We start from the raw sequence: 13,612 nt of genomic DNA on the forward strand, positions 1-13,612 counted from the left end.
AAGATGATATTTAGGTTCCTCTGTTCCTCTAACTGCTTACTCTAAGTCAGTCTATCAAAAGAAACTTTTTTATCTTTGCAGGTACAGTACAGATCCAGAAAAGGCAACAGCTGGTGACAAAGACACGTGAATTAAAAGATATGAAGGATGACCTTTACCAGTGCCAAAAAGAGCAGGGAGACCAAGTGCACCACAAAGTGGGGGTAGGTGTGAGCTTAACTGGAAGTCACTGAATAATTCTGTCATTATGTGTGCATTTTACACAAAGTTAAATGAATTTCTCACACAAATCTAGTAAAATTTTGTTTTTAGTAAATTATTTCAAAGAACTTTCCCCTGAATTCTTGACAAAGATTGATTGAATTTCTCTCAGAATGTGTTTAAACATGCTGTGTTTTATGCCTGTAGTCCAGGAGTTATCTGGACACAAGACTGTTTCCCTGTGATACAATGACAGGTAGTCATTAATGAGGACAGCTGAAGTAGAAACTGATTGTGAAGACATGTTGAACCTACAGACTTTGTGAATTTGCTTTCTAAATTATCAATGGTTAATAATTTTTAAAAATAATTAAGCCATACTTCTGGTTTTTTACTGTTGCATCATCCAGAGAGAAGATTAGGGAGTCTTTTTTTTTTTAATATGTATGTCAGCAGTATTTGCACATAATTAGTATGTTCTGGAGCTTGTCAATGATGTCAACAGACTGGGGAGTTCCTTTTGTGTTAGTATATAGTTACACAAACAGGTATTTTCAGCAACAGATTTGGTTCAAAATCAGCTCAATGCCTTTGCTTCTGCTAATTTATTTTTGTAATCTGTAAAACCAGTTTGCTGAACATAAATCAACAGCAAACATGCACGTTTTTATTTCCTTTTAAGATGTTAGAGTTCATGTACCCAAGTGACTATCCTTTAGCGAGTTAAACCAATACAAGTAAGGGGTAATGACCTCTGGCAGGCTGGGGGAGTTTCTCACACGGTCTTTGTTGCCAAGAAAGTGTGTGATAAACAAACCCAACTGAGATAAACAAACCAGCTCTATTTTTGCATCTTGCTGCGCAGGTTTCACTGCATCCAAAATGACAAGGGAGCTCTGTTTGGGCTACCTTGGTTATTCATCTTTCTAGCTAAAACTGTAACAATTCTCATTGTAGTATTTCTGCTTGTTTTCTTTTTGTTTATTTTAGTCACCCAAGGGAGATCTTGCCACATGTTTGACCTTTACTGAGGAGAAGAAATCCTTTGATTCTCAAAAAAAAAGTCTTGCTGCAGAAAATCAGCACTTAAGAGAATCTCTAGAGAAGGAAGAAAAAGCTTTGGCCTCACTTCAGGAAGAATTAAGGAAGCTAAGACAACAAATTAGAAACTTAGAAGATAAAGGTAGTAGCACTGAATCTATTGTAATAGAAAATCAGAAACTAAGGGAGCATTTGGAAGAGGAAAAGCAAAGGAACAGCAATTTTCTCAGGCAAAAGGAAACACTCTTTGCAGAGGCACAGATGTTAAGGCGAGAACTGGACAAAGAACGTCATGTTACAGAAGCTCTGAAAAAAGAACTAGAAAACTTAAGTTCTCATCAGACTCCTGACAGTGCTAGTGATGATGATGATGATGATGAGACATTAAGAGAAAATCAAGAAATAGAAACTCTGCGAGGAAGACTGGCAGAACTAGAAAAAAAGCTAAACTTTGAGCAACAACGCTCTGACTTATGGGAGAAGCTGTATGTTGAAGCAAAAGACCAGTCTGAAAAACAAGAAATTAATGAAAATGGACAAAAGAAAGGCGCTAAAGGGCAAAGTAAAAGTAGAAAGAAATCAAAGGACACATTTTTTGGTTCAGTTAAAGAAACTTTCGATGCTATGAAGAATTCCACAAAAGAGTTTGTAAGACACCATAAAGAAAAGATTAAGCAGGCTAAAGAAGCAGTGAAAGAAAACTTGAAAAAATTCTCTGATTCTGTAAAGTCTACATTCAGACACTTCAAAGATACCACGAAAAACATCTTCGATGAAAAAGAGAAGTCATCAAGTGATAGAAGGTACGAGGCAAACAAGAAAGCTCGAACTTTTTACCAAGACCATAACTCCTATGAGAATCTGAAGCACATGCATTACAGGGGACCTCACATGCCAAAGGAGCCCAGAAATGGAAGAAAACATCATTTTACAACATTTGGAAAAGATTCAGATTCCCAGAAATGTCTCAATGATCATTTGTGTAATAGAAAACATCAGTTTGCCCTAAAGGGCTGCTCTGGTATTTTTGAATGTGCTCATCAAGAATTCATTAGTCTCTTTAACAGAGTTTCGGATCCCATCAGGGTGGATGAATTTAATCGGCTAATGAGAAAGTATTTGCAACAAGTTGTACATAACTTTCATCACTGGAGAGAACTAGAAAATTTCATCAATAAGTTTTTTCATAATGGATTGTTTATACATGACCAGATGCTGTTCACTGATTTTGTTAATGATGTCAAGGATTACCTGGAAGATATGAAGGAATACCAAAGTAATAATGAAAAGGTTTTTGAGGATTTGGACAAATACGTCTACAGATACTACTTCCATTATGATAATTCACCTCAGTATGGACCCAGGTTTGTTTCCGTATTTCCTGAACTTGATAACACAAAGAATTGGTTTTTGTAAAGACAACCAATGTCCTTGTTGTAATGGATGGTCTTTGAGCAGGTATGTGTATGTATGTGTGTGTGTATATGTATGCACACACATACACTAGAAGACTTTCTGAAGGACTTAGTGGAAGTATTAGATTGTTATATAAAATGGATCTGTAGTACCTTTTATATAAATTTTATGTGTGTACGTAGCACAATCTGATGTTTCTGCTGGGTTCTTTAGAAAACTGTAACTGCCAGTAGGATTTCTTTAGAGCAAACAGCTCTGATTGCCCATGTGATGGAATGAGTAACTGTCTTGGAGCATTAACTAGGGCTTCCTTGTTGTCCTTTGCTGAATTAGGTTTTTGAGGTGTCTCCAAGTCCGGTTCTGGCAGATACATTTCACTGCTCTCTTGCAGATGAGTGTAATACTGGGTCAGTCTGTATGCCCAGAGCAGAGCTCATCACACAGCAGGCTTTAGTTCAGATCCTGACCCTGACTAAATTTTGTTCAGACTTGCTCACAATGGCCAGCCCTTGGTGTCAGTTGTTTCCTACATTCCTTTCCTGGATTTAAAGGTGTTCTCAGGGCTTTACAGATTTACACTTGCAATATTTATCATTTCATATACTTTACTGCAGCTGGAAGTCTGAATTATTAACTACTTTGGGGTTACTAAGTATTACCTGAGGTTGCACTTCCACCTATTGAAAGCTGAACCATGAAGGTGATAGTCCTATTATCAACTACCCAGTTAATGTGGTTTTGGCAAACACATAAAGTTTATGATTTTATTTATAGTCCATCTTCCTAATTTATTATCAAATGAACTTTATTTTTAAATTAAATACCTAATTTGTAAGAATTTCGGTTTGCATAAAAACAATTCTGAATTATTTTACTGATACTGTTATACAGAAGCTTGTGATATCAGCTGTATTTTTATTTTTAGAAAGCATTTCTTTTATATATACCATCTTATTGATGATTTAAACAAACAAATGCCCCCCCCCCATTTTTCTTACAAGATAAAGGACTACTTACTAATTTTGTTTTCAATGAACCTCAGCATGTTAAAAGCTGTACTTGAAAATGCAATTGTGTTTCAAAATGCTGTTAGTAGTAATAAGCTTTTTTTTACTCCTTGCAGTCGACCTAAAAGACCTTTTACACAAACTGAAAATTCCAGACATGAAAAACAAGCTCAGAAGTACCAACACCGTAATAAAAGAGAAGGTAAATGGCATAAACATGGTCGCACTAATGGAAGACACATGGCAAATCTTGAAATAGAATTGGGGCAACTACCCTTTGATCCAAAATATTGAGTAATTTATTGTAAAAATTAAGATTAAAATTCACATACTCTCTGGAAACTAATTGGTTTTCAACAAAGCAGCAGGATGCAAGTTTTTTTCTGAATAATTTGATTTTTACACATTTTTGTTAACAGGCAGAAGTCAGGCTTTCTAATTTGCATATTCTGTACCGTTGCTTTTACTGTTCTTTGGAAGTGCAGATAGTTTGGGTTGCCAGCAGTATTGTTGCAGAAACTAGGCATGCCATGACCTATGTATGAAAAAATGCTTAATTGCATTCCATTAGTGTAGTTAAAGCTTGAGCCATGCATAATGTACCAACTACTAACTCTAATGTTTGATATACTAACTTCATCTCATCCTTCAAAAAATAGGTCAACATTGTGGTAATGTATTTGTTAGTGTTTTGTAACCTTATATTTGCTTCCTGTCTTTGGGGGGGGTTCAAGAGCCTGCTGAATTGTGAAGAATTTGCTGTGCTGCATTCTAATCAGCGTGCTGATTTAAACACTTGAAATGTTTTGCATATCTGCATATTGTAGAAGAAAAATAAAATACACATTGTGGGTAAAAGTCTTTATTTATAAAAGAAACTTAGCATATCTATACAGTACTATGAAAATGGTCCAGTCGTGCCTGTATTTTATTGCTTAAGTATTCATATGGTAACCTTAGTCTTCCCAATGTTTTCTAGTGTTGTAAGGTAGGTCAGCAAGCCCACCCTGCCCTACTGCTACTGAAGCTGCCTTCAGGAGGAGGTTTATGTGTTTGCAGGCAGCCACTGGCTGCCTCATGGAACTTACCATTTGACTTCCCCAGTTTCAGACTCACTGCTCTCTCCTTTCTGCAGTACGAGGTCTAAGCATAGCTACTGCTATGCAGAACTGATCTCATCAGGTCCGAGCTCTGGACGCTGATCCTCAGGGATAGTTCATTTCACTTTTTCTCCTGTAGATGGAGACGTGACTTCCAACTCGTCCTTGAGGCACATGAGTATGAAAGACAGTGGCTGTTTTCTCATAGCCCCTTAAAGCTAGAAATGATGATATTTCCTGTAAATGAATTTACATTAATTTCCACAGTCAGAAAACACAGCTGGGAGCATAAGAATAAGCATTCCAAAGTCTCTTTAAAACCATCAATTCAACTGTCCCTGGGAAGCTTTATCCTTTATTTCAGGAAAACCTGCTAGAAAAAGAAGTACCTATCCTTTTTGATCCTGTCCGGAGCGGATATTCACCAGCCACCATTGTTTGAGTGCATGGACTTCATTAAAGCTTTGAGGGGTTAAAAGGTACTGTGACTGCAGGTGTTTTTGCTTTTCATTGTTGCTTACTTAAAAATGCAGTTTCTGGAAACAGATGGCACATTTGTTTTAAAATGGATTGAGAAGAATTCCATAAAACATTACTCTGTGGCCCGTAGAATTTGCACAGAGGAGAGGGCATATGTGAATATTAAATATATATTAGTGGAATGATATCAATAGTCTTATTACGGACTAGAGGGTTTAATTTTAATATAAGCTATGTTCTAAAAAGTTGTGGGCAACAATTTTCAAGAATTTTAACTATAACTCTTCCTTAATTTATTTTGTAACTTATGCTCAGAAGTAGTTTGTTTCATCTTGCAGTTACCATACCTGTTCTAGCACATTGAAGAGGATCATGTGACTGGGTAATAATGTGTCATTGTAAAATTCCTTATTCAGCCAGCCAAGTGGGTTAGAGTAAAACACATCTGCTTCATCAACGTAGCTCTCATTGCCACTTAGGTTTGGGGGACACTGAAGGAATCTCATTTTCAGAGGACAGTGAACATGACTAGGGAGAAAAAAAAAAAAACAAACACACATTTCATGACAAACTAACCAGAATCAGACATTTGAAACTACTCATCACTTTAAAACATACCTCAGTCAAAACAAAAATCAATTACATTTTTTTCCTCAGGGTAGTATTTTCTTCCCTTCAATATTTCATATGAAAGCAAAGTAGAACAAGCAGACTCTGCTCCAAACTGCTGGGACTGTGTTGTTAGCAGTTAACAGAAAACACATTTATCTTAATAAAAATACCATTTGCACAACATCAGTTTCTCAAAAAGGTACTTTTCCATATCAGCTTCACTATTTATATCTGCTTTAATTTCGTTTACTTGCCAGAATCTACTGAAAACGTTTTGCAGTGACCTCACTCTGTTGTAATGACATTTCTTTACTGCCTAGCAGCAAGAGTAAAATGAATACATTGATTGAAACTATTAGTTTCATTTTGCTACAAATGTTACCATAATGAAGTGTCACATACTTTGTGAGGTCATTAGACTGACTGCATATCCTCATACAAAGATATTTCACAAAAATGAATAAAGTTTAATGCTGAATTTTATTCTGTGGTATAAACATTTGGCTTATTTCCCCTATTCACTCTTTATTAGCTGTATGAAAAATCAAAACTCTTTCTGTACATATTTATCTATCTCAATTTATTAAACCTTGGAAAAAAGAAATCTTGATTTCTGATTAGGAGTTTGGATTCTAAGGTAGTGCACTGTAAAACTTTTAATACCTGTAAAATGGAGTGGAGTGGCACGGCATCAGGATGAAGACAAAAGGCTGTGACTGCTGAGAGTCATTGCAGAGCTGCTGGATGTGACTCATAACGTCCAGAGTGCCTCGCTGGTGAACCAAGCCTGTGTACAGGGCTGGGACTAAATTGGATAAGAGCAGGAAACTTGCTGCAGTTTTCTTCCATGCTTTCAAGTGTTTCAAAGAATATCCTACAGAAATATTTGAGTAAGTTTGGGAGATAAACAATTCACACATTTTTGAAAGTACCCTAACACAGTGGCAAACCATTACTCAGTAAATAGCAATACTTCCCTTTGAGATGCTTTACCACAGTGTTCTTTGAGTCCTTACTCTTTGAATGGAAATTCAAAGGTTAGACTTTGCTCTTTAAACCCACACTTGTCTCCTGCAATACAGAAATACAGTTTCAAAACCAGTGCTTTGTCTCTTTAAATTTAATTTCTTGTAGTGGAAAATAGTCCATTCAGTAGTTTGGATGAATGATATACGGCACCTTACTGATGTATTCTGATTCATGCAAGTCCACGTAGAGCCAGAATAAATGGTAACTACATGTGCATGGCTGTGGTATTCTTCTTGAAAATGCTGACAACTACAGCATTCCTTTATTGTTATTAAATTTTGAGCTGCTGGCCTTGCAAGACCATACTCCTTCATTTTTTCCCCCCACCTCCAATCGCTGCCCCTTCTCTCCGCTTTTCTCGAAGGAGCTAACAATGGGAAAAGGCATTTCTCCTGGGGGGAGATGGTTGCAGAAGCCCCTTTCTCACAACCACAGCTTAGATGAAGATGGCACAGACAATGAACATGGCACAGACACCAGCTTCATGTTGCAGCCAGCCTGAAAACCCTTTTCAAGTCATGTGCCTGACAGAATCTTGAGAAAAATATTTTATGTAGCTTTGTGACACCTGTACTGAATCACAGAAAACAAGCTACAAGGCATGTTCCAGAAATCAGTAACAAGCAAATTAATTTTAATTAATTAATTTAATAAAATTAAATTAGACTTCAGTTGGTCAGTTCTGCCAAACTGTATTTTAGATGAAGGCCACAAATTAGTTTGTGGTTTAAACATAATTGGTAGCATTCTATTATAGGCATTTTTTTTAGTGCTTTTGTGAAACATTTCTTGACTTATGTACTTGGAAATTACTTTGAAATTAATGTAGGTTTTTTCTGCTTTTATTTTATAATGTTTTGAGCAATTAAGATCTCTTTGTAACCACAGACTTATCAGAATTAACTTCTGTAGGTTTTTTAAATATACAGATGGATGATAATGAATTGATCAATTGTATAGATGATCTCCTTCCCTTACAGACATGAAAGTTGCGGGATATTCAGTATTTTTTGTGATTTGACTAGAATTCTTCTGCATGTAAAGTTCATCTTATTGCTACTGAACTAAGCCAAGACTTACTACATATTTGATTTTAGCAGAGAGCAGAATTATTGAAATAAGATTTACTTTTGTTTAGACTAGCAAAGTAGGTTAAAGAAAATTACAGTGTTCAGTGATTCATCAGTTTTGAACTTGTATTTAAACTGAAGCTATATAGCTTTATGTTCCAGAAGTTTTAATCTTCCTTTGTAACATCTGAATCTAGAAAAGCATAGCTTAATTTTTTTCTTCCATAATTAAAGACATTTGTCAGGCATACTTGAAAGTACTGTGTGGAAGAATACTACAAAGGAGCCAAGGAACAGGATTTATTTTAAAGGTGGCAGTGCTGAAAAATTAGGAGTCACTGACACAACTGTCATGTTTTTGCAGGAATACTTCTATCCATGCTAAGAATTCTTTATCTGTGCTACAGTCACTTGCTCTTCCTCATATATTTTCTTCCTCTTTATAACTAGCTGTAAGAAAAGGCTAGGCTAATTCAAAGAACCCTTTATCAAATACCTATATTGACCATTAACAGTCTCTCTCTGAGTAAAAATTATATCCAGGAAAGGTTGCAAGACATTTGAAACCAATGCTTACCACAAAAAATCATGCAGAATGGCAGTACTGGATAGATGAACCTGAATTCCTTATGGCTCAGTATGCTGTAATAAAACATATTTATATATATATATATATATATATATATATATATATACATATATATATATATATATATATATATATAATATAATAGTATATCAAGAAAGTAAAATGTTTCAGTTCTGCTGACAAAATTGTGTTTTAGAGTACAGAGGACTGGGAAAGCATGTGCATGTATTAAGAAGCTTTTGGTATTGAAGCAATTAAGAGTAAAAATCCAAATTGTCACTTTTGAGGAACATAAGTACATTTGAATTAAGATGATTTGGTCAGTTTAAACCAAGCACTGATAAAAACTCCTGGCTACTACAATTAAGTGGTCTGATTCTTTGACAGTTAGATGTAATTTAGCCAGTACTTCACCAATATCTTTTCTGTAATAAGACACAATAAATAGCATGGAAGAAAAGCTAAGATTCAAGTGCCCACTTGTATGTAGCAAATTAACTGTCACCCCTGCTAATACAACAATACACAATTTCCTATACCAACTTTTTGGGCTTTTGGGGGATTACTGCAACAGTCATGTCTTGGGAATCAAAGTGGTTCTTACAACACTAAGGGAAGTAAAAATGTCCTAAACCAAATAGAGTTACTTCCAGTTTTGAGTTGGAAAGAAGAAAGGGCATTTCTAGTCTTGCTACTGTTTTGCTGTAGTCTATACTATGACAGTATGAAAGTATTTATTGCTTAATATTTATTTACTTGCTGTATTTTTTCTTGTCTGAAAGTTTCTCCTGTTTAATCTACAGTTAATTCTGAAGCTTTAGATAAAACTTACCTTTTCTGATACTTCTGAGTTTAAAATGAGAAATACAGCCTTATGATAGTTAAGAGCTGTGTGTAAACTTGTGAATGGAATAAGTTTTAGAGGTCTAAGAACCTCTCACGGGGAATGTATTAAAGAAGCAAATGAAATGATTTTCATTAACAGGCATCTAGTGAACTCAGTTTTCTAACTACTTCTATTTTTGCTTAAACACCTGCTGGGTGATTGAGTGTTGGTTTTGGGATTTTTAAAATTTCAGTTTACATTGCATTTCATGATGAATTATTTTAGTCTTTAAAGGTCTAGTCAATCTAAAGATACATGTTGGTGACAATACAAGAAGCAGTATTACAGAGAATTCTTGAACCAGTTTTGTAACTGTTGGAATAGTTTTAAGTTTTCTATCACTTAACCTGAATACTACGCTGCTTTTTTTTTTTGGAGAGGATGTGAGCTTTGTGAAGAACACAACCAGTGAGAGGCAGGAGTTCTACTCAGGAGATTACCTGTACACCAGCACTGTCCAGATCACTGGCAGTAGAAAGATGTGGTACCTCCTTGGTGCCAATGCACAGCCATGAATAAAGAAAGGCAGATGGGGACCCAAGATGACTGGGAGTCCCTGAGTGAAGTACCAATGCCAAGGATGAGAGCCGTAAAACGTTCCCAAATTCTGCAGCACGTTGAATTTCAAGAAGTTCAGCTGAACCAGTACCCACTGGGAGATGGGGGGGAGTTGAACACAAATCCAAAGTCAAATCCAACAGCTACAATGAATTCCACAATCATCACTGGCCCTATGTAACATGTTTCACTCCTATTTCAGCTTTTATTTTTTACTAAGACTCACCATGGACTTCCTCTATTTAGCAATTAATCACAGAAGTGTGTAAGTTTGTAGTTTGTTGATAACTACAGAGGACTGAGCACACTGATTTTATGTAGCAGTCCATCATTTGAAATACTTGAGAAGTTAGTGTTCAAAGATTTGTGGCTTAGGATATATTTAAAGATCATAGGCCAGACACTGTCACAGAAACAAGAGAAGTCAGAGAAGTCTGAAATACCCATCAATGCTAAAGTACTAAACCCCAACCTTCTTCTTATAAGTCAAGTTTAAAACAGCTTACCTCACCAAAAAACACACGGTCAATTATTAAAGAGGTTCCTACTGTGACCAATCTGCAAAAACGGAAAGTTTGTTGCACTGATATTGCCTGAATTGCTTTTGTATTTTCTCCAGATAGCTGTCAAAACTCTGACTCCTAGTGTTTTTGGGATTATCCATACTCACGGCCATTTTACAGTGGCCACTTGCCATCACCTGGTATCCTTGGCACAATCCCAGATTAAGGTAGAATGCTGCTCATGTCTCACCATCATCAAATCTTTCCTGATTGCTTTTTTGCAGCATATACAACAGTTTAAAGGAAACATGCCCCTTCCTTAAACTTTTGCAAAAGGATTCTATTTGTTCTCTTTTTTTATTTACATGATATCAGTTTTTTTTTGCTTGGCTGCCTTTACCAATCTTAAGATGTAGCTGTGCACAGTCCTGGTATAAACTGAGAAAGAACTTACCCAACTGGAATGCAGGTGTGTAGGATAAGGTCTGCTTTCTTCTGTTCTTGCAGAAAATGACTGAAGACCAAAGGTATCCACAGGATAGCAGCAGTGGGACGAATAACAATTGCAAGTGCCACCAAAGCTAAATACTTAAAACTAGAAGGAAGAAACATAAAAAGCCCAGCAGCTTATTGAAAGGTCTGGTCAATTCCTTTGCAGTGACATTTCAACAACTCTCATGTCTCTGGCCAAGAGTTTTCATACTGCAGGTAATCTTTGACTTTCTGACTGCAGATACTCTGTTTTGCTTGGAAGGCTGCAACTCTAGAACTGCTTTGTTACAATGGAGTTGCTAACTAGAGGTACCTACTTTAAAATAGCGATAAAGAAAATTGTGACCACGAATTCACCTATACCTGACCCCAAAAAGCTTTTGTTATCTTTTCACAAATTACTATATATTCCAGTTTTTTGAAGTTTAAAATAAAATTTCCCATAAAGTCACACTTTGAAAATGGGAACAGGGGAATAGCTAATTTTATATACCAGCTACAACAATATCTTAAAGAAATACTTAAAGGAAATACTAGAGTGTTCCTTCCATGAGACAAAACTCTTGCTACATGAATGAGGGGGCTTTTGGTTGCCTTAGATGTTAACAAAAAAAGTTAGCATTTTAAACAGCATCAGTAGATTTGTGTCATCCCAAACCAAAAATTATCTATACTGTTAGGAGAAAGTTTCTCACCTGTTCCCCATCTTGGAACCTTTTATTGGATAGTAGGAAAGAGCAAAAATGGTAAGAATAGTCTCCATGGTGTTTGTTAGAGTTCTGGTACAGGAATACCACGTAAACCAGGAACAGAGTTGGCAGAAGAACTGAAAATAATTATGAACACATTAAAACAAGTTTGCCTAAAGTAAGGCAGTAATTCTTCAAGGTGTATTATTCTGCTCTTATTTACAGTGCAAAATCAGTGTTTATTAACATGTGTAATTTTTTAAAGGCTCATTTTTTAAAGGACTCACCACGAACTTTGCTGTTCCTGAATTTTCAAGATGTTGCACTAATGAGTAAAGCCGCACATCAGCAAAAGCAGCCAGCACTGCCTGTGCAATCCTAGGGACCCAGATCTGTGTAAGCAGAGAGAAAACTGTACTTGTACAAACCAAGTTAAATTCCAGCTTTTAAGAGAGGACTGAATTAGTGAACTGACTGTTCAGATATGAAAACAGCGAATTGGAAAACATTCTTTATAGCTTTTTATGATTTTAAAAATGAAATAAATAAGGATTGAATTTCTATCCTTATTTATTTCATCTGGGTAAGGATAGAATTTCTGCCAAAATAGAGAATATCTAAAGTTCAACTGAAAGTGTTCAGAGGTGGAAAGTAGAATTATCTGCTTTACATCTCCAATAGAAATCAAAAGGGGCTGTTGTTAGTTAGTTGTTGTGGGTACAAATATACATTGTGGATACAAATATACATTGCTAAGCACTTTGGAAAACTGAACTACTGTGCATTTATGATGTAGTGGCAAACACAAGCAGTATGAAACTCCAAGAGATTGACAGAGGCCAAGAATAATCCTCTGTACTCACAGGCATCAGTGCTGTGACTGGAAATCTCTGAATGAGTTCTACCCTCATGGGAAGTCAATGGGGGTCTCTGTGCTCACACATCTCTAATTGCCAGACTCAAGGCTTTGCAATTTTCTTGGACAATGCTAAAAATACACTGTGTTTAAATACAATGATTTAAAATTGAATTTTAGTAGCAGATGCACATTTTTTTATTAAACTCACCAGCAGCTGAACGTTGTCCTTAGCCAGCAGCTGTAATGCTTTGTACATGCTGGCAAAGATCAGTGGGTACGAGTAGCCTCTTAAGCAACTTGTCCATTCCCAAGTCAGGTAACCATAATTATGAAAATTAAGGACAGATAATGACCAACTGAAAGGGAAAGCTTCACCCGAGCCATCCGGGTCGAGACTTTCTGTGCCCTTGGGCCAGAACAGTGGGGTCTTCGTTGCTGGTCAAGCCAACACAGCCGGACCCGAGCACCCTCCCGCCCACGGCACCGCGGGGCCCGCGTCCCCTCCGGCCCGCCAGGAGCGACGAGAGGGCGCGGGGACCGCGGCAGGCGAAGGATATTTGAAAACCATGCGATGCGCCACTTCCAGAGACTGCCAGTACTCGTCCGGGACGAAGCTGGTCTGGACAAGGAAGCAATTGAGCGTCCGCAGCGCCAAGGCGAGCGCCAGCAGCGGGGCGGGCGCGGCTACACCTGGGGGGGGCGAGGCTGGTTCGTCACGGGCCCCTCGGGGGCCGCCCCGCCCCCCTCCCCTCCCCTCCCCGGCCGGCCCGGTCCCGCTTACCGGCGCCTCGCTGCGCGGCGGCCCCGCCGGCCGGGCTGTAGAGCACCGACCGCCGCTTGCGGAGCCGCACCGCCCCCGACATCTGCGCCCTCAGCGTCCCGGCCGCCTCCCCGCCGGGGCATGCGCGGCCGCGGGGGGCGGGACAGCGCCGGCACTTCCGTCCGGTGCCTGCAGCGAGCGGGAGGCGGGGGCGCTGCTGGCTCCCGCGTTCGGGTGAGGGGCCGGGGGCCGAAGCCGAGCCGAAGCCGAGCCGGGCCGCGCCGCCGCGGGTGCCTGCCCCACGCGTGTCGGCATGAGGG

General features: G+C 38.1%; 2 protein-coding genes across 4 annotated transcripts in view; one reads left to right on the plus strand and one right to left on the minus strand.

Moving 5' to 3' along the window:
• The window catches only part of CCPG1 (cell cycle progression 1), a 27,158-nt gene extending 16,118 nt beyond the window's left edge, over positions 1-11,040 (plus strand). Inside the window, exons 7-10 of one of the 3 annotated variants that reach the window (XM_062501738.1) lie at positions 82-203; positions 1,192-2,606; positions 3,782-3,867; positions 11,000-11,040. In XM_062501738.1, coding sequence (XP_062357722.1) covers positions 82-203; positions 1,192-2,606; positions 3,782-3,867; positions 11,000-11,010 — 1,634 coding nt within the window. In that variant the 3' untranslated portion in view covers positions 11,011-11,040. Of the gene's footprint in view, positions 1-81; positions 204-1,191; positions 2,607-3,781; positions 4,564-5,129; positions 5,416-10,999 lie in introns of those variants that run through there. The other 2 variants (XM_062501737.1, XM_062501736.1) reach the window with 2 other exon arrangements.
• PIGB (phosphatidylinositol glycan anchor biosynthesis class B) lies at positions 5,552-13,395 on the minus strand. Its single transcript, XM_062501739.1, has 11 exons — positions 13,314-13,395; positions 13,093-13,222; positions 12,741-12,861; positions 11,961-12,065; positions 11,680-11,810; positions 10,947-11,087; positions 10,496-10,547; positions 9,872-10,083; positions 8,534-8,598; positions 6,521-6,731; positions 5,552-5,773 (listed from the first exon to the last, which is right to left on the minus strand). Exons 1-11 carry the CDS (start codon positions 13,393-13,395, stop codon positions 5,584-5,586), a joined length of 1,440 nt encoding a protein of 479 aa, XP_062357723.1. The 3' UTR covers positions 5,552-5,583.
• Positions 13,396-13,612: the final 217 nt, after the last annotated feature.

The sequence above is a fragment of the Cinclus cinclus genome, chromosome 13 (assembly GCF_963662255.1).
Source record: "Cinclus cinclus chromosome 13, bCinCin1.1, whole genome shotgun sequence".
NCBI classification, from domain to species: Eukaryota; Metazoa; Chordata; class Aves; order Passeriformes; family Cinclidae; genus Cinclus; species Cinclus cinclus.